The 18,156-nt window shown below is 51.6% G+C and overlaps 1 protein-coding gene across 2 annotated transcripts in view; it reads right to left on the reverse strand.

Annotated features, from left to right (window-relative positions):
- Positions 1-392: 392 nt before the first annotated feature.
- The window catches only part of SH3PXD2B (SH3 and PX domains 2B), a 99,596-nt gene continuing 81,832 nt past the window's right edge, over positions 393-18,156 (reverse strand). For both annotated transcript variants that reach the window (XM_059174313.1, XM_059174312.1), the window contains 4 exons: positions 16,785-17,007; positions 14,828-14,877; positions 13,817-13,942; positions 393-6,604 (listed from right to left, as the gene is read on the reverse strand). In XM_059174313.1, coding sequence (XP_059030296.1) covers positions 5,060-6,604; positions 13,817-13,942; positions 14,828-14,877; positions 16,785-17,007 — 1,944 coding nt within the window. In that variant the 3' untranslated portion in view covers positions 393-5,059. The remainder of the gene's footprint in view (positions 6,605-13,816; positions 13,943-14,827; positions 14,878-16,784; positions 17,008-18,156) is intronic.

Raw genomic sequence — 18,156 nt, forward strand, 5'->3', positions numbered from 1 at the left:
TAACACATCAGGCAATGCCCTCTAGCTCCCTGGAGCAGATGGCGTGAGCAGTCCCCGCAGCCCAGCCATGGTTGCCCCCTTCCCCTCAACCACATGCTCTAGCCCAGCAGTAGGTAACACCGGTGAGAGGTTCAAGACACCTTAAATGTGTGAAGTTTTCCATCTTCCGGCACAGAGCTGAGACTATGTGAGAGACACCCTGTGATCTAAGGACGCTTTCCCGTTGCTTCTGGACACCGCAATTCAAAGAATCAAGATGCACTAGGACCCAGAGAAGTCACTCCTACTCACCCTGGCTTCTGTTCTTTGATCCCCAAACTCGAGCCCAAAACTCCAGGGCACAAAGCTATGCGCCTCTTCTTTAGCCAAATGAAATCCATGGACATGGCCTCTTCACAATGAAGCTTGAAACCAGTCAAGCATTTTTATTTAAAAAAAAAAAAAAAAAGAAAGAAAAAGTCTAACGGTATATAGTCTATACATGCTACAGCTAATTGTTTGCCACCCCTCCCCCCCTCACATTATATATCCTCATGTATTTTTGTGTGTTAACAGGAAACAACAATCACCACCAGATTTGCCAGTTTGCCAAGAGGGTATGAGGAGGGCTGTGATATTCGGAGGATCTCCAGTGTCACTCTATGAGCAGACATGAGGAGGTAGGCCTGTCAGAGCCCCACTGTTATTCCTGGAGGGACACACAAAGTGGCCTAGTGACTTATTGGTGCTTGGAAGCAGGAAACGTAGGGATGGCTAAGGTGACCATAGTTTATCATCTCCCCTGTACAAGTGAAAGGGGCACTATTAACAGTTACAGGGGCACAGAGGCATAGACAGGCACACACGGGGGAAAAAAAATCTATGGACACCTAGTTGTGTCAGAATTGCTTATTGCTGTAACAAGCCTGGTGGAGGTGGTGTGGGGGGGTACCTCTGTCCGTATGTTGACAGAAGGCCTGAAAGTGAAGGCTACTGGCTGTGGCACTGGGTTTGGCCTCCTTGAGGACAACAGAAGTTGAGTCATTTGTCCTGATTGGCGCTGAGAAGCCTACTTTGGAGTAGACGACAGAGATAGGAAGGAAAGAGGGAATGCCGACACATGATGACGGTAGCACCAGAAACCAGACATTACCCTAAGGAGCTGCATGTTTGAGTCTGTGGGAAGGGTCCTCAGCAGGTGGTCCCCGAGCAGGTGAAGACTGTGGAGCCTCTGGGTTTTAATCCTGGGTCTGTCACAGGCTGTGGTCCATCTGTCAGAACCTCAGCCAAGTTAGGAGCAATTCCTCCAGGCTGACGGAGGGCATCCTAAACCCTCAGGTGTCCATGCAAGCCAAGTTCCCACTCCTCTGGGCCAGAGTTTGACACTAGGTCATCTTTGGTCTATCGTACGGTATGGCTGGTTTGCAGCAAAAACTCTGACAGACGGGCCTGGACAACAAAGGGCGAGTGACAAGATTGCCATGTGTGGTTCAGGCTGTTATGTAGCCACTGCCAGTCCATAGAGAAGGGCGAGACCTCCTAGGGAGCAGCCTGACCCAATCCTGACAGGCTTGGGCACAATAAAAGGATGGGAGCCATGCCAAAAAGGTTCCTGTTCTTGATGATGTTGAATTACCAGATGATGTTGAGGGCTGGAGCAACTTCTTTATCCCACTCAGTGCTTTGTTCTTGACACAGTCCATGCCTCAGCCTCAGGACCTTCCAAAACTTGGGGAGATTCGGCCCCTGCCTTTTCACGTGGCAAGTCGGTTTTCCTACACTCCACCTGGTACTGAGATCCCCAGTGGGCTCAGTCACGTTTTAAGGCCAAGAACTCTGCCTAAGAAATTGGTGACATGGGGAGGCCCTGTGGTGAGGCTTAAAGTGATTACTGGAAACCAGCTAAGGGCTCTAGCAATTCCTCAGTGAGGTAGGGCATTACAAGTGGTTCAAGTCGGAGCCCAGCTCCTCCATCTCAGCCTGGAACAATGATGTAAACTCACCAAAGGGCAGAGACTTTGAATGAAACATTTTGCGAAGGTCTATTTTGCCCAGTGGTGGATCCTAAAACTCAGATTTTCCAAAGATTTCTCGGCACTATAAGCTGTGGTTTTCACATGCTCACCTTTTGGACTGGCATTTGGCCTGTGACCTACTGCCCTGGGATCGTGGGGTGAAGGGAGGAGAAACCTCAGTCATGGCAGGGGGGTCACCTGCTTCCCTGGAAATGCCATGCACATTTTGCTGCCATTGGCAGAAGAAAAAACACAGGCACTGGAGAGAAGGCACCCCTGGGTTCAAGTCTCGGCAGAGTCATGATTTGGATGAGACTGGGCACATGACTTCACCCTGTGAACCTCAACTTTCTCGCCACAGCTCAGGGCTGATCCTAGGCAGCTCAGAGGGTTGTCATCAGGGTTAAGTTAGAGGAGGGAGCTGAAACACCAGGGACCTGCCTGGAGCTTGGCATGGGAGTTATCACTGTGGCCTGGGACATTCTCTGTGGGCATAACCTCAGGGGAGTTTTGTATCGCCTCCATCAGGTTGCTGACAAGATGGCGGCCACAGGGCTGGGTGCTGTGATACTAAATCATCAGGCCAGGACAGCCAGGGAGAGCCACTGGCCACCAGACACCCGTCCCCCTTCTGGTCGCTCGTGCAAGTGCCCACCATGTGGCACACAGAGCCCGAGAGAGAAGTCCTCAGGCCATGGATGTGTCCTGAGCAAAGAACGGTGAACAGAGAGGAATGTGGCTTCAGTACCTTCAGTTCACGTCAGGTGGAACTAGTCTATTCCCACTCAGCTGACCTTCAGGAGGAGGGAATGAGGCCAAAGACAAACCCTTTGTGTGGAAGCAGCAAACAAAAACCTCAGCTCGCAGAGCCAGGCAGGGTCCCGGTCTGCCTGGCGCCGAGCACGTGGTAGGTGCTCACAAAATACTTGAAAAGGTCACAGAAAGCAGAGAATGAATTGGGGGGGGGGGGAAAGGCTGAGTTCTGTCTTTTGAATTTGATGCAGAAGTCAAATTCTGCGTAACAGTTTCATAAAAGCTGTTTAAGCCAAAGTGGGTCAAAAAACTCTGGAAAACATGCTATGGGCTTCCTTCCAAATGCGGGGGCCTTGAAGACGTGGGTGGCCTTCTCCCAGCCTCCCTTCTTCCCCCAACTGCCATCCTCCCCCACGGTTCTGGGCACAGGGCCAAGGGGCAAGTGGGCACTGCTAGAGGCACCTCAGGGCCCTGCCCCCCAGGTTCTCAGGGTGGGGTTCACAGATCGACTGAAGGAAGGAATAAAGATGCTCCCGTGAATCAGAGAACGCTCTTTCTCCTGTAGAAGCCTCCAGAGTCCGTGTGGCCGTGGGTAGGAAGAGCAGAAGAGGGCTGTGTGCACTGAAATCTTTGGCACTGCAGGCGGACAGTGGGTGTCCATGGGAAAGCTGGCCCTGCAGTCCCCAAAGCATCATAGCAGATGGACATTGAATCGGAGATCTGGGTCCCGAGCTGGGTCCTCTTCTGCAGGGCAGGGTGGGATGAGGAAGGGTTCTGCCCTCTCTCCCGCCAGGCAGCCTGGTCCATGGGCAAGAACTATGGGCTGGGAGCCGGAAACCCTGGGTCCGGATTCTAATTCTGCAATGTCGCTGTGCCTCTATGTGCCTCAGTGAACCGTGTCTGTCCAAATGGAAGCAAGAGGACAGACAGGGAGAGAGCATGCACAAAAAGGAAACAGAGAAGAGTACTCTATGAATGCCAGAGAGCAGGAAGCAGCAAGTCTTTGAGGCATCAGGGCCCCTGGAGGCTGGCATGGGAGATCACCTCAGCTCCACAAGTTTTATCCTCCAGAGGGGGCACCTGCACAGCAGCAGGAAACAAGGTCTTATGGCAACCGCCAGAGCTCTGGGCAAACTCCCCCTCTCCCCCCCATCCACCATGGAGGAGAAGCTGTGGAGGGTGCAGGGCAGGCTTCGGTGTGAGCTGCAGTGGGTCGGAGGGGTGGTGGGTGTGGGAGCAGAGACTAATGCCCCCTCACCTACACCACAAGCAAGCCATTTGGCCACCTGCTCTTGGCACTTAGCATCTTCCCTTTCCCTGCCCGGTTAGCCTGCTACTGGGGGAAGGGCACGGGCATGGAAGTCAGGCCAGCTTCAAGTCCTCTTTCCTCTTCTTCCTAACTAGTGTACCCTTGGGCACAGAGTCCGAGGTTCTCTGTCCGTCACAGGTGCAATATCCCAAGAGAGGATTGATGTGAGGATGTAATGTCAAGTACCAAGGACAGAGTCTGGCACCTACTAGCTACCTAGTGAAAGGGTGCTCCCAAGGGGCGTGGATTGTGAACCGCTCCTTTCAAAGCAACTTTGAGATTCTTGCTCTATGGAGACAAATGTGAAATGGCCCAAGGTCGGGTGGAGATTTCTATTTAAAAAGCCCTGTGCAGGACGGTGAAGCATGCTGGGGCTGGATGCACCCCTTTGGGATCTGTCAGGATCCCAGAAAATAAGAGGCGGAATGTCTCAGTGGACCTTCAGGCCCACTCCTGGGGCAGAGCTGCATCTGGTGAACTTGAGAGGCTCACAGGTCCAGAGCCTCTCAGGGTCCAGAGGAGGACATCTCTCTGGGACTGGCAATGGAGCCAACTTCCAGGGCAGGAATTCTTTCTGGTACCCACCATTTTGGAAATGGAGTAAATAAAGTCCCTGGACTTTTAGAAACATGGAGAAGTTGGAGCCAACCATCACAGACTGGGTGGGGAACCAGCAATGAGACTGTTGCTGCAGCTTCCAGACAATGGGTTCTGGTCTTGGAGGCCTTGGAGAGTCACGGTCCTGCTGCTAGGTGGCCTACAGAGGGTGGCGATGCCACTGGCCTTAAGGCAGGGATGCTGACTTGGAGAGGAAGCAGGGGGTGTGGCCTCTGAGCCTCCAGGCCATGCTGCAGTGAGGCGGACTGCTCTCCACCCAAGGGAGGAAGAAACCACAGTGCTCCAGAGTCCTTCCTTCCTTTGAAGCTGCATGAAGGGTGATAAATTAAATACGTGGGTAAAGCCAGCGGAGATGCACGGGACTGCCAGGCAGGGAAGGAAGTGGCTATGGCTTCTTTTTGAGATAGTTGGAAGGAATCCATCCTTCCCAGGAAGGGGCCCCGCTCAGGACTTGGCAGAACCACCAGCCACTGCTGTTCTTTTCCCGGACCTCAAACACCGTCCCCTCCTGGAAGCTGCTGGTATCTCCGTCTCCTTCAAAGTTGGCCACCGCAACATATAAAGAGTCCTTCGGGCCATCAGCGTTGGGAAAAGGGGTTGCAGCTAGTTTCTCTCTGTTTTCTCCGATCTTGCCCACCATCCGTGGTCCCAGACCACCTCTGCCTCGCATGTCATCTTGGCTGCCTGAGGAGTTAGAAAGAAAAGGTTTGGCTTTAGGAGGGACCAGCAGGGCCCGGCCTGGGGCAGGAGCTGCCTTGCCTTCACTGGCTTCCCGTTGTGGCCCTCTGACCTCTGGGAGGGGCCTGGAGGCTGAAGAGGTTTTCTTAGGGGGTGGTGGTCTCCGGGGCAGGACCACAGGTCTCTGTGGGGGAGCCTCTTGGACAGGGGTGGGCGCACTCTTTGGCACCGGATCTGTGGTCTTGGCTGGCCTTGGAGGGGCTCTGCAGGACATCTCCTTTGGACTGAGCCCATCTTGTCTGCCCGTCCGGTCCTGGGCGTGGCCAGGCCCATCACCTGGGAGGAAACTCCGGCTGAAGGCCACTTCTTGGCCACCGGCAGCCTGGGGGCTGCTCTCTCCATCCAGTGAGGGCTTCTCTTGGGACTTGGCGGGCCTCAGCTTGCTCCTCAGGTTGCAGATATCCACTTGGTCTTCGCCCTGAAGTGGCTCTGTCCTCGGCGAAGGAGCTGGCTTGGGCCTAACCTGAGGTTTGGACTTCAAGAAGGGATTCTGGGGAATAACTTCCGGCTTCTCCTCCGGTGGGTCAGCTTTGGACTTGGAGATGGGTCGGAGGTTGGGCTTCTTCACCTCCTTGGCCAAGACCTTGTGGCCACACTCTAGCCCCATCTCATTTTTCAGCTGGAACAACTTGCTTTTGTCAGGTTTGGGCTCTGGTCTCCTGCTGTCCCGGGCTGGGGGCGTGTGTTTGGCTGGAATCATTGGCAAAATCATGCCTGGAGGTTTGGGTGAGGAGCCCCTGAGCTGCTCCATCCTCTGCCGCTCCCTCTCCTGCAGCTCCCCTTCTGACTTGATGATGGATTCTTTCCGGGGAGGGAGGCTGGGCTTCTCCTCCAGGTCGGGGCTTGAGATCTCTTCATAGCCGGTGCATGAGGACATGTCGGAAGACGCCTTCCTCAGGGCCTCCTTGCCGCCCTTCCAGTCTTTGGACCATGGCATCCCAGAGTCCACAGCGGCGTGCGGTGCATCAGGCAAGGGCCGGGAGGGACCGATGGCCTCAGTGCCCGTGTTGTTCTCCAAGGCTGCTGCATCCCCTGGATGGAGCTGGGTCAGCTCATTGGGCAAGGGAGCCAGAAAGTTGGGTCTTGAGGCATTGCTGGTCTTCTTATACTTGTCAATGAAGGTTGCCGGGGCCCATCCTTCCTTATCTTCAATCTGAATGTACCACCAGCCACTCAAGTTCTTCTCGATCACCTGGAGGGGAGGAAAAAGAACACTTAGTGGCCAAAGCCTCATTGCCAGTGGACCAGAATACTTGGGGAGAACCGAGAATCTAGAATCCTCCTAGAATCTAGAAGTGGGGATTTTTCATTCAGCAGATTCCCAGGCAATGGCTGGGGTGGCCCATCTCTGAAGACCGTGTATTGGAAACAGCTTACGTGGGGGTAGGTTCTTGTCTAATTTTGGATATCCCCCAAAGCAGTCCTGGAGACACACACTTGGGTACAGGTAATTAATTTGAGAGGTGATTTCAAGAAGCCCAAGTAAGGAAATGGGAAAAGAGAGAGTGAATTCTAAGCTTATTTTTCTGAGCCATGGGGACTTAATCGACCAGGGATCCTTTAGGACCAAGCAGACTCATCCCAACTGAGACATTGGGCCATTTACCTCCCGATTCTTAGTCCCTGCCCCTCCACCCCGGGTCATTAACCCCCCAGGCTTTCTGGGCAGGTGCCTTTAGGCAGGTGGAAGAGATGGAAGGCTGCTGGATGCAGGGACCTGTAGCTGCAGGCCAGCTTGGGTGGGTCGGGATGCAGGGCAGGCCAGCAGCAGTGTCTGCTATGTTTCTAAAGAAGTACAAGGCAAAATCCACTTAGCCAAAGCTAGCCTTGATCGTGGCTCTTTTGGTTGAGCACCAGACGACGCATTTGGCTGGTGTTCAGAGGCCATGCGGTATGAAAAATGCATACTTAAAAAAAAATTTACTTATTTGAGAGAGAGAGAGATAGCAAGAGATAGCAGGAGCATGGAGGAGAGGGAGAAGCAGACTCCCAGCTAAGCAGTGAGCCCAATGTGGGGTTCGATTCCAGGACGCTGGGATCATGACCTGAGCCAAAAGCAGACCCTTAACCAACTGCGCCACACAGGAGCCCCAAAATGCATACCCTTGAACATCGGAATCACACTCAGCTCATGTTTAGATAGACAGGAACCCCTGCTGATGAAGGCAAAAGAAATTTTCATCTTCTTTCCTTCTCCCTCTGGGATATGCCCATTGAATGAACAGTGGGCAGAATCACCCACAGAATTTAAGGTCTCATGTTTCCTGTCTCCTCTTTGTGCCGTACTGTCGGCCTGGGTTAACTGAAAGGTGTGTCAGCTCCGTGTTATGGGCTGAATTGTGTCCTCGTCAAATTCCTGTGTTGAAGCCCTAACACCTATCTTAGAATGTGACGAGATGTGGAGACAGAACCTTTCCAGAGGTAATTAAATCAAAATGAGATCATACGGGTGGGCCCTTAGCTAACACGACTGATATGCTAGTAAGAGATCAGGAACCAGAGAACACACAGAATAAGAGACGACCAGGTATAAACACAGCAAGAAGGCAGCTGCCTTTAAGCCAAGGAGAGAGGTTTCTTGAGAAACTGAACCTGCTGCCACTCTGATCTTGGACTTCCAGCCTCTGAAACTGTGAGGAAATAAATCTGTTGTTTAAACCACCCAGCCTGTGATATTTTGTGATGGCAGCTGGAGCAGACTAATACGCTGCGATTCCCTGGCAGGCCCTCTGCGTAGGAGATCTTAATGAATGCTTGCTGCCACCTTATGAGATGGGGATTATCGTTCCATTTTACAGATGCAGAACTGAGTCTCAGGACAACCGAGGAACTGGCAGAGGGTCATGAGGAAAGTTAACAGCGGAGGCGGGAGTCAAAGGCAGGTTGGTGGGTTCCAGAGTCTGAGCCTTTACCACTACTCAACCGTGCCTGGGCAAGGGGACCAGCCTGGAGAGGAGCTGTGCTTGAGGTGGGTAAGGGCTGGGGGTGAAGGGGGCCACGGGTGGGGTCCTGCCACCGCCTACCTCTGTCCAGCCCAGCCGGAGAGGAAAGGCAGCAGTAGACCTGGTACAGGAGACAGAGTCTGGGTTCTAGTTTAGCTCCATCTTTTGTTGCCTGCAGGGCCTTGTACAAGCTATGGGGCTGAGATTCCACAGCCCGGGATGGGGAGGCTGCGAGAACAGTAACACACAGTTGCGGGATTTTCACGATGACCACATAAGCTAATGCAGACAATAGCTCTTGATAAATGCTGCAAGGTAAATGTTCCCTATTATTATATCACAGGGAAGATCACGGACAAGGCAGGTTGCATGTGACAGGTGTATACTTAATGTGTCTCACTGGTTTCCCAGAAGGGGTGCTGATAAAGGCCAGCCCCTTACGTGACATAACCAGTGTCTCACCAACACTCGGTAGCTCCGGTAACAAAGTGATTCTGGGCATACAAGTTAGTCGGCACAGCCACAAATTCAACAACGCTGTGTATGTGAGAAAACGAAAATAGGACAATAATCTCAGTGAAATATATGAAAGGGGATTTGCTGAGCTTACACTCTATGCAAATACTATGGCAGAAGCTTGAAACATTTGTGTTCTTGATCACAATTTCTGGGAGTTTTCGTTTACTAGAGAGAAGCCAAGAACAGTTATGAATAAGAGCAAATGCCAAATCACAAGAATGGAGGGGAAAGAAAAGAGCTGGGCTTTAAAACCAGAGACCTGGGTTCAAATTCTAGCTCTACCGCTTACTAGCTGTAGAACCCTGGGCAATGGACCTAACTTCTCTTTGTCTCAGGTCCATCTGTAAAATGGGCTAAATATATCATAGAAGTCTTGGGGCTTCTATGAAGACCAGTTATCAAGCATGTATGGTCCCAGGCACAGAATTATCATCATTATCATCAACATATGTCTGAAACATACAAAGACCAGGCAAGGAGGACCTAAGCTGTTCAGCAGCTCCACTGCTAGATCATGGAAGATCCATTAATGAACTCCGAAGGCCAAGATGAGACTGAAATGAACCAGGAATCAAAAATGGGAAAGAGGAATAGATTAGCAAGTACGGAATAGCTCATGAGAAAAGAATACTTGGTAGAGCCAAAAACTGTAGTGGTAACTACCTCCCATTTGGGTCCCTTGAGCTGCCACTGGCAGAGCCATAGGCTGATGTCATGGAACAATCAGCAGAGAAGTTTCAAGGTTTGGTTAAAAGAATGTTGGGTATGTGAGCTTTTTTATTGGATCAGCTCTAGTGAAGAGAGACAGGACAGAGCTAGAAATAAAAAAGGGGACTGGTTCTCATTGAAGCGGGGAGGGGGCCAGGAGGGAGGCTCAGAAAGCCCCAGGGACCCCCTGAACTCCCTGTGGCATGCAGACTCAGTCCACAGCTTCAGGGCATTGTCCAAGACATCCTGGGCTGCCCTTGGCTGATTTCAGAACATTCTGAGCCAGGGAGTGGTGGTGCCTATCGGCAAATGTTCAGATTGCCAGCATGCACGGAACAATGGTGTGTGTTTGTACAAAATGCTGGAAACTCATTGTCTTAAAGGACAGGGTGGTTTTATCATGTTTTTCAGTGCTCTGAGGGGGTGGAAAAAAAACCCAAACCTTCATACTACGCAAGCTGGATTTCTGGTTTCAGTGAGAGAGATGGAATGAACAGCGGCTTCTCCTTTATACAACACATCCAGGGAAATAAATGAGTACAAAGCTAAGCTCAGAAGGAGGAGGTAGGGTGGGGGGGGAAGTTAGTGGACCAGGAACTGTGAGGACTCACAGAGGGACAAAAGCAGCAGAGAGAGGCTGTGGCCCACGACTGTTGCAGGGGTGCCTGCTACAGAAGGCAGAGGAAGGCTAAGGTCCCCCAGACTTTAAGGTGGTGGAACCCGGGGATAGGGAGGTGCAGGACCAAGTGACAGGGAATTAACTGACATACGGCAGCAGAAGCAGCCAGTTGTGGGTGCTCTATGCCCCTTACCCCATTCTTATGGGACAGGCAGAATCAAGAAGGTGATTTGCTCCCAAGGACATGCAGTGAACATGGGAGTATGCATCAGGGACACCCAACCCCATTCAGTGGCTGACTTGGATGTCCCCCCACCTGGCCCTGAGACCCATGGCAGGTGTCCAGCACTTTCCATACATGCCCCGGCTGGGCTGTCTGACTGCTGCCTCGCCTTGCACAGCCCAAGGCAAATACTAACACCATGAGAAGAACCGAAAGGAACACCAGCACCGTGGTAAAGGACAAACAGCTGAGGAAGGAGATAATGGACCCTAATAATAGGAGTTTAAATTCAATGTACTTAGTACAGAAGGTTCAGAAGGGCATTGTATTCCTAAAAGAACAGCTTATGCTGAAACAAGAACAGGAAACCGGAAGAGGAATCGGTAACTCTCAGAAGTGGAAATTACAATTGCAGAGTTAAAATCGGCAACAGACTGAATGTTAAATGAGCTCGAAGGTGAAGTGGAATGCTCCAGGAATGCAGCACAAAGGCACAAAGATGGAAAATGTGAAAGGAAAGTTAAGAGATGTGGAGCACAGGGCCAGAAGGTCGCATAGCTGTGTAATAATAACCGGCCCGGGAGGAAAGAATAGAGAGAATGAAGGGATGCAGTGTTTACAGGGTAAAAGTGGGGAATTATCTGGGAAGATCTCCTGAGGCCAGGATCGTAAAGGCTTACCACATGCCAAGCAGGATAAAAAAAAAAAAAAGTCACACCGAGACACACTTTAGTGAAATTCCAGCATATTAAAGATAATGAGGAACTCTTGAGAGAATCGGAGAAAGGACAGGTACAGAGCAAGAGAACAAGGATTAGGTAGGTAGCAGCTTTTCAGCAGTGGCACTAGATGTGAGGGGAGAATAGAGGCTGTTCCAAGCGCTGAGGGAAGAGAGCTTTCACTTCGGAAGACAAAACCTACAAAGTCACTGAAGAAGGAGGGGAAAACCACACTCACTTCTCATGATGTCAAGAAAGCATGTACGGGGGCACCTGGGTGGCTCAGTCGGTTAAGCATCTGCCTTTGGCTTGGGTCATGATCCCAGGGTTCTGGGATTAAGCCCCACATCAGGCTTCCTGCTTAGTGGGGGGCCTGCTTCTCCCTCTCCCTCTGCCCTTCCCCTCTATTTGTGCTTTCTCCCTCACTCTCTCTCAAATAAATAAAATCTTATTAAAAAAAAAAAAAAAGAAAGCATATACAGAAGTCAAGGACTGCCCTCAGGTAAAGACTGCGACATATGGCCCCACACAGAGGCCAGACAGGGCAGGGCAGGGAAACCAATGTCAAAGGGGAGGCTTTGCAGAGGAAGCAGGGATTTGAAGAATGAGTTGGATTTTGAGATGCCAAGTTCAGTTCAAAAACTGACCTTGACTGCCTCCTATGAGAAGGCAGGTGGAGTGCTAGGAGCTGGGTTACAGCAAGGTCATTCCTGCAGGGAGATTACGAGAGCTGGGGAAAAGCCAGCGTGACCGGCAGGGACTGCAGAAAAGCAATGGGAACAGGCTTTGGAGGAAGCTCTTCGAGATGAAAAGACGTTAAGGAGAAGGCACATGCTTCATGTGAGAACTGGATGTATGAGTTTTACAACAGCAAAATGGGGGACCTGGGTATAGAATGATCTTATAGCATAAGCAAGATGCCTTGTGAGTTCTCTCTGTAGATCTGAAGTTGGGAAGGTCAGAATGGAAGGAAAATAAAAGGACAAGAGAAACAGATAAGAGGCCTTTTAGAACTTTGTGGGTATTTCTGCTCTTCCCTCAGTCTGTCTACATAGACTGGGATTTGCATTTTATAGAAATTAGTTTGAGAGATTTTTAGCTCAAGCTCTTTAAACATCCCCACAGACAGCCCTCCTTCAATGGGTTGAAAGATAGTTGGCTTGAGGACAAGCTTCTGGAAAGGCCTGGGCAGAATCAGTGGTGGTGAGGCCCAGGATCCGTCTTTAGAAAGCTACCTTCTGCTGGGCTGACTGTGCTGGTCCCCTGGGGCACGAGGGTAAAGACAGAGAAAGGCAGGAGGTGTCAGCGCTTTGCAGATCTGGTAGAGAGTGATTCAAGACCCTCAGGGCACACCACACTCACACACTGACACAACAGTCACCCATTTACTCCTTATTTCCTTCAGACATCCCAACATTTATTCCTACAGCAACGGTTTGCTGAACGCACTGTGGACCGGCCCCAATGCTAGGGCCACGGTTAAGAATGAAGAGGATACTCCCTGGCCTTCTGAATGTTAAGCAGGAGGCTAGTGGGGAGACAGATTTTCATCAGTTCAACAATATTCCTTCCAAACACTGTGCTAGCTGTAAAGATACAGGAGAGAAAACCAGAAATGATCTCTACCCTCCTGGAGCTCCCAAATGTCCAGCAGGTAACTAACAATAGGAATGTGAACATTCCTGGTTCCAAATCTGGAGACAGACATGGGTTCACATCTTGGCTCTGCCATGTTTTAGCTGTGTGATTTCGGACAGCACCTTTCTTCCTGAGCCAAATCTTCCTCATCCGAAAAATGGGGATTGTCAGTGGTCCTGCCTCGCATGAGTAAAAGATTGAGAGAGGCTGTGTGTGAAGTGCTGAGTTCACCGTTCCTTATAGGCTCTCCAGGAAACACGGGAGACAGCCTCAAGCTCTAACTCTGTGAGGGAAGAAAAGAACTGGAAGGGCAGGAAGGATTGATGTCGGCCTTTGTGCAGGAACAGAGCAGACACGCAAAGGAGTGGGAAGAAAAGGAGAGAAAGAAGCACGAAGGGAAGTAGGTGGTGATAAAAACAGAATACGAGGCAGTCGCAAAAGATCACCTAGTGCAGGATTCCACTTACACGAAATGTCCCAAACAGGCACAGTACTAGAGAGACGGAAAGCCGATCAGCGGTTGCCTAGGGCTGGGAGCAGGGGGATTGGGAGGGACTGAGGGGAAACAGGGAGTGACAGTAAATGTGTCCAGGGTTTCTTTTTTGGGCGACAAAAATGTTCTAACACCGAATGTGGTGATGGTTGCACAACTCTGTGAATGCACCAGAAACCACTGGATTGTATAAACCAGTGAACTGTATGGGTGTGAACTATACCTCAGTAAAGCTGTCATAAAGGAGGGACGGAGGGAGGGAAGAAAGAGGAAGAAAGAGAAATAAATAAATAAATAAATAAGGGCAAGGAAAGAAAAAGAAGAGCAGAGAGGAGCAGAGAGGAGGGAGGGAGGGAAAGAAGGAAACAAGGAAGGAAGGACAGAGAGGAAGGAAGCAAGAAAGGAAAAGGAAGAGAAAAGAAAGAAGGGAGGAGAGGAGAGAAAAGGAGAGAAGAGGAAGAAAGACGAGAGAAATGAGAGAAGCGGGGATGGTACCGCGGCTCGAGAATCACAAGTAGGCAAAGGGACCCGAGGTCCACTCACCTCAACCTTCAGACCTGCCTGGAAGCTGATGCCATCAGGGATGGTCGTCTGGAATTCGGCAATGGTGTAATACTCTTCCTCCACTTGGGGTGGAATGGGAGGCTTGGGCAGGTTGAGACCACGAGGCTGGCACAGTTAAACACAGTGCTAAGTCCAAGGTAAATCTGTTACCATTGGCTGAAGGGGGAAGGTGCTAAGGGCCTGGGGCACATGGACACCCTTGAGGGGTACTGCTGGACCCAGTTGGATTCTAAGGGACAAAACACAGAGGATTGCTCGGATCCTTATCTCCTGGATGGGTCACTGGCCCGTCAGCTTCAGAGTGAGGAGAAACATGGGACTTTTACCTACAGTCATGATAATCTGGGGTAGGCCATGCGAGGGTTGTGGAAAGAACGCAGCTTTGCAAGTCAGACCCATCTGAGCTGGAAATACTGCTTATGTGTGCTGTGCACATTTGGGCAAATCCCTTCCCTTCCGGAGCCTCATTTTCATCTCCTATAAAATGGAGAGCTACTGGGTGGGTCCCTGTAAGTGTTCAGTAAGTCAAGATCATGAAGCACCCAGCACATTGCAGGGTGCCCAGCGGGTGCACAATAAATGGTCAAAGCCTCATTTTTCAATGGTTAGAAAGGTACCCGAAGAATTACAAACGGAGTTTGGCAGTAAATGACCAGCATGGTACTACTCACAATATTTGTGTCTCACCCCAGCTTTGGTTTCAAGTCACCCTCTTTGAGAAGACTGATCAAAGATAAAGCAAAGTGGGCTCAGGAAGCAGACAGCACATCCTGAGACTTAATGGTCCCAAAGCCACAGGTAACTTGTGTCCCTCTCCCCCTCCCCTGGGACCCTAGCCTTTCTCCCATCGTGGGGACCGGCACGTCTCTGGCCTGCTTCATGAGGCAGCCATGTGGAGGGGAAAGAGAGCATCTCTGGAAAGGGCAAGGTGGGTGTGAGGGTCCCGTTTCAGGTCGGGGGCTGGCTTCCTGGCATCAACAGTCCACTTACTATGGTCATATCCCGGCGCGGAGGTGGTCTCTGCCTCATCTTAGGTGATCCTACAAAGAGATAAGATTTTATTGCACACACGTGCAGAATGCTACAGCTGTGACTCCTGAGGGGGACACCAGGAGAGATCCATTCTGTCTTGCAGAGAGGACCAGGCATCACGCTCCAGGCAGTATTACTGAGCCACTGAGACCCTTCTCGTGGGAAGGACCAGCCTGACCGGGAAGGGGCGGCTCAGACTCAGCTCAGGACCCGCAGGACTGCCCATGTGCTGGAGCGATGTGACGCTTTCCAGGGAGGCAGAAAAGCGTAGGCTTCAGTGTAACACAGGGGTTGATTTGCTACCAGTCATCTGAGTGTGACCCACAGGCCCCATTTGTAGAAGGGGGATGATGCCAGCCTCCCAGGGTCTGTGGCGGAGGCGCTCGGCACCCAGAGGGCATGTGATACCAAAAATTAAACAAATTCGAACTGATGACATCGAGGGCTCTGGAGTTGGGCTGTCCTCACTGTGGGTCTCTGGGTCAAGAGGATAACTGTAGTGGTCCAGGATCCCGGCTCAAGGCAGAGCATGGGTCACCCCATGAGCTGGTTCAGCATGGGTCCACACAGATGGCTAATTTGGCAGTTGGGCTGTGGAGAGGACTACTAATCTCTTAAATGCCTATCTCCTCTGTCTTCTGTTCGAATTCAATAGCAACAGTTCTAGATGGACACTCTGCTGCCTACAGAAAGACAGCTTTTCTCAGATTCCCTTGCAGCTGGGTATTGCTAGGTGACGACTCAGTTCTGGCCAGTGGGACATGGCAGAGAGCAAAGTGTGTACTTCTGGGTCAAGTCCTCTACTTCTCCTTGCCTTCTTCATTGGCTGGATGAGTGGGGTGCCAGCTTGGACCTGAAAGATGAGGGCAACACAAGACAGACACCATGTGACAGGACTGCTGCCTCACGGAGCTGCTGGCTCTGCACATAAAGCAGGACCACCACTTCATAAGAAAGACACAAACATCTAAATTATTTGAGCCTCTGTTATTGGGGGGGTATGTGTTTGTGGCAGGGGGCGGGGAGTGTCTTTGACTGAGCATCTGAACCTATATCCTCACCAAGACTTGGGTTTCCGGTTCTCCTTTGTTCTAGTGTTAATGGGAATCCTCCTGGGTTCTTACCCATGACAGAACCACAGAGAGCAGGGGCTGGCCAAAACCAACCCCTCCACCCCCATGGCATGTCAATGTTTTTCTTCTGAGAAATCAGCTGAGCAAAGGATTGAGAAATTCTTGAATTTCAAGAATTCACTGACTTCTAGAAGTTTGCTGAGCCACCAGAAATAGCTGGAGAAGCCTAACCAGGGGGAGGTCAGGGGACTTTCCCTGTAGTCAGATTCCTCCTGGCCCCTGTGACCAGGCCAGGGCCACGTGCCTGAGGCCAGGGTCCTGTGCCGGTCACAGACAAAAATAAGGAGCCCGCCTCTTAGGTGTGTCGGGAACATTAAAGAGAAATGTCAACATGGGAAGTGCTAGAAAGGAAGATGGGTAAAGAACTGTAGTTAGACTGAACTCAACACAAGGTCAACAACTTCTGGCTCCAAAGTGTGGCCATGCAGAGAGGGCATATGTGCTAGAGTCAGGTGGGCCTGGGTTCAAGTCTCGCCCCACTGTTGACTAGCTGGGTGGCCCTTACATCTCTGGGGCTAAGGAGACTAATTTTAAGATTCCTGGCACACAGTAGAGCTTGAGGAATAGTAGCTCCTGCGATCACCACGAGATGGTGGAAAACCATGGTCTAGAATTTCTACCTAAGATATCTGTGCATGTTTTCCTGTCTACAGGGTGTGGGGCAGCAGGGCTGTTGTGAGGATGAGGGACACCATGTGAAGAGCATGGAGCCTGGCACAGAGTAGCCATGCAGCTCCCCGGAGCTTGGTGGCGGGCGGTGGGGCGGGGGGGAAGTCACTCACTCTGTTTGATGTCGCCATCAGGCACTGGGCGGCCTTCAAGCCGGCCATCCCGTTGGTTGTTGAGCAGCTCCCTGTCCCGGCCCATTGAACTCTGCTGCCGGGAAACGCCATCCAGGTCCAGAACGCCGGTGTGGGTGGATGAACCAGGGCCCAGCTTTGGGGGTAAGGGCTCCCCACTGTTCTTCTTCAGGTAGGAGGCTGGGGCCCAACCCTCTTTGCCTTGGTACCTGGGAGGAGGAAGGATGCTGGACAGGCTGCTCCACCAGGCCCATGGGAAGAAGCTGTGCTCCAGGTCCCAGATGGCAGGAATGATGGGTCAGAGGCTGGCACACCCCTTGCTGCCCTCAGCTTGGCATTCAAGGCCTTCCCAACCTGGCCTCTGCCAGCCTCCTTAGCTTCATCCCTCATAGCAGCCTCATGTCCTTCCCACTCCAAAAGGCTTGTAGTCTCCCCAATACAATAACATCTTTCATTCCCCTAGCCTCTGCTCTTGGAAACCCTGTGTTTGGAAAGCACCTTCCCTCTCTCCTCCTGCTCTTCTATTTAATTAATAGAAGCCTTTCTCAAGCCTTTCCTGAGCCTCACAGAGAACGAAGCCCTCCTTCCACGGTGCCCCACTGTCTCCCAAACACAACACCCCCTACCCAGCAGCTACAACACACGGCCACAATTGGCTATGGCCGTTCTGTGTCCCCAGTGACCATACACACACACGCTTTGGGCAGAGATGGCACTGGATGGATCACTGTCTGGAGAGAGCTTCGGGGCCAGTGAACTGAAGGAAGATATGAAAGGACGAGTGGACAAAGTCCCCATGGGCCTGGCAAAGGCCAGCAGCCATAAACACCCACTACGCTCACTGCCCAGTTACCGTCACTGCAGTGATGACGACGAAGACCATGATAACTGGCACTTAGTGGGCACCTCCCGTGTGCCAGTCTGTTCTAACCACTTTATAGCTGGAAGGTATTTCATCCAAGCCTGGGAGGCGGCAGAAATGGATGCAGACCTAGTTTGTGCTCCTAACCTCTGCATGTCACTGCCTCTTCCCAGTAGCCCCAGCTTCCAACACAGAGGCTGGCAAGGGCAGGGCGGACTCCGGTCACGCTGGTTAACATGGAGGTTAAATGTGTTCCCTTCACAGGGGAGTGAAGCCTGTCAGGGGCTGGTGCCAGGGCCTGCTCAGAATCAGCTGGCGGTCCCTGAACTGCACAGTGACTGAGACCCTGACACAGGGCTCACTGAATTCCAAAAGGGATTCAGTGAGTGAGATGCTCACTTAATTCTCTGCACGATAGAGCTCAGTGTAACAGCATGACCAGAGGGGTCCATCTGGACCAGAGGAACTCTGAGGTCCACTTGTACCAGCTTG

Source organism: Mustela lutreola, chromosome 5 (genome assembly GCF_030435805.1).
Source record: "Mustela lutreola isolate mMusLut2 chromosome 5, mMusLut2.pri, whole genome shotgun sequence".
In the NCBI taxonomy this organism is placed as follows: domain Eukaryota; kingdom Metazoa; phylum Chordata; class Mammalia; order Carnivora; family Mustelidae; genus Mustela; species Mustela lutreola.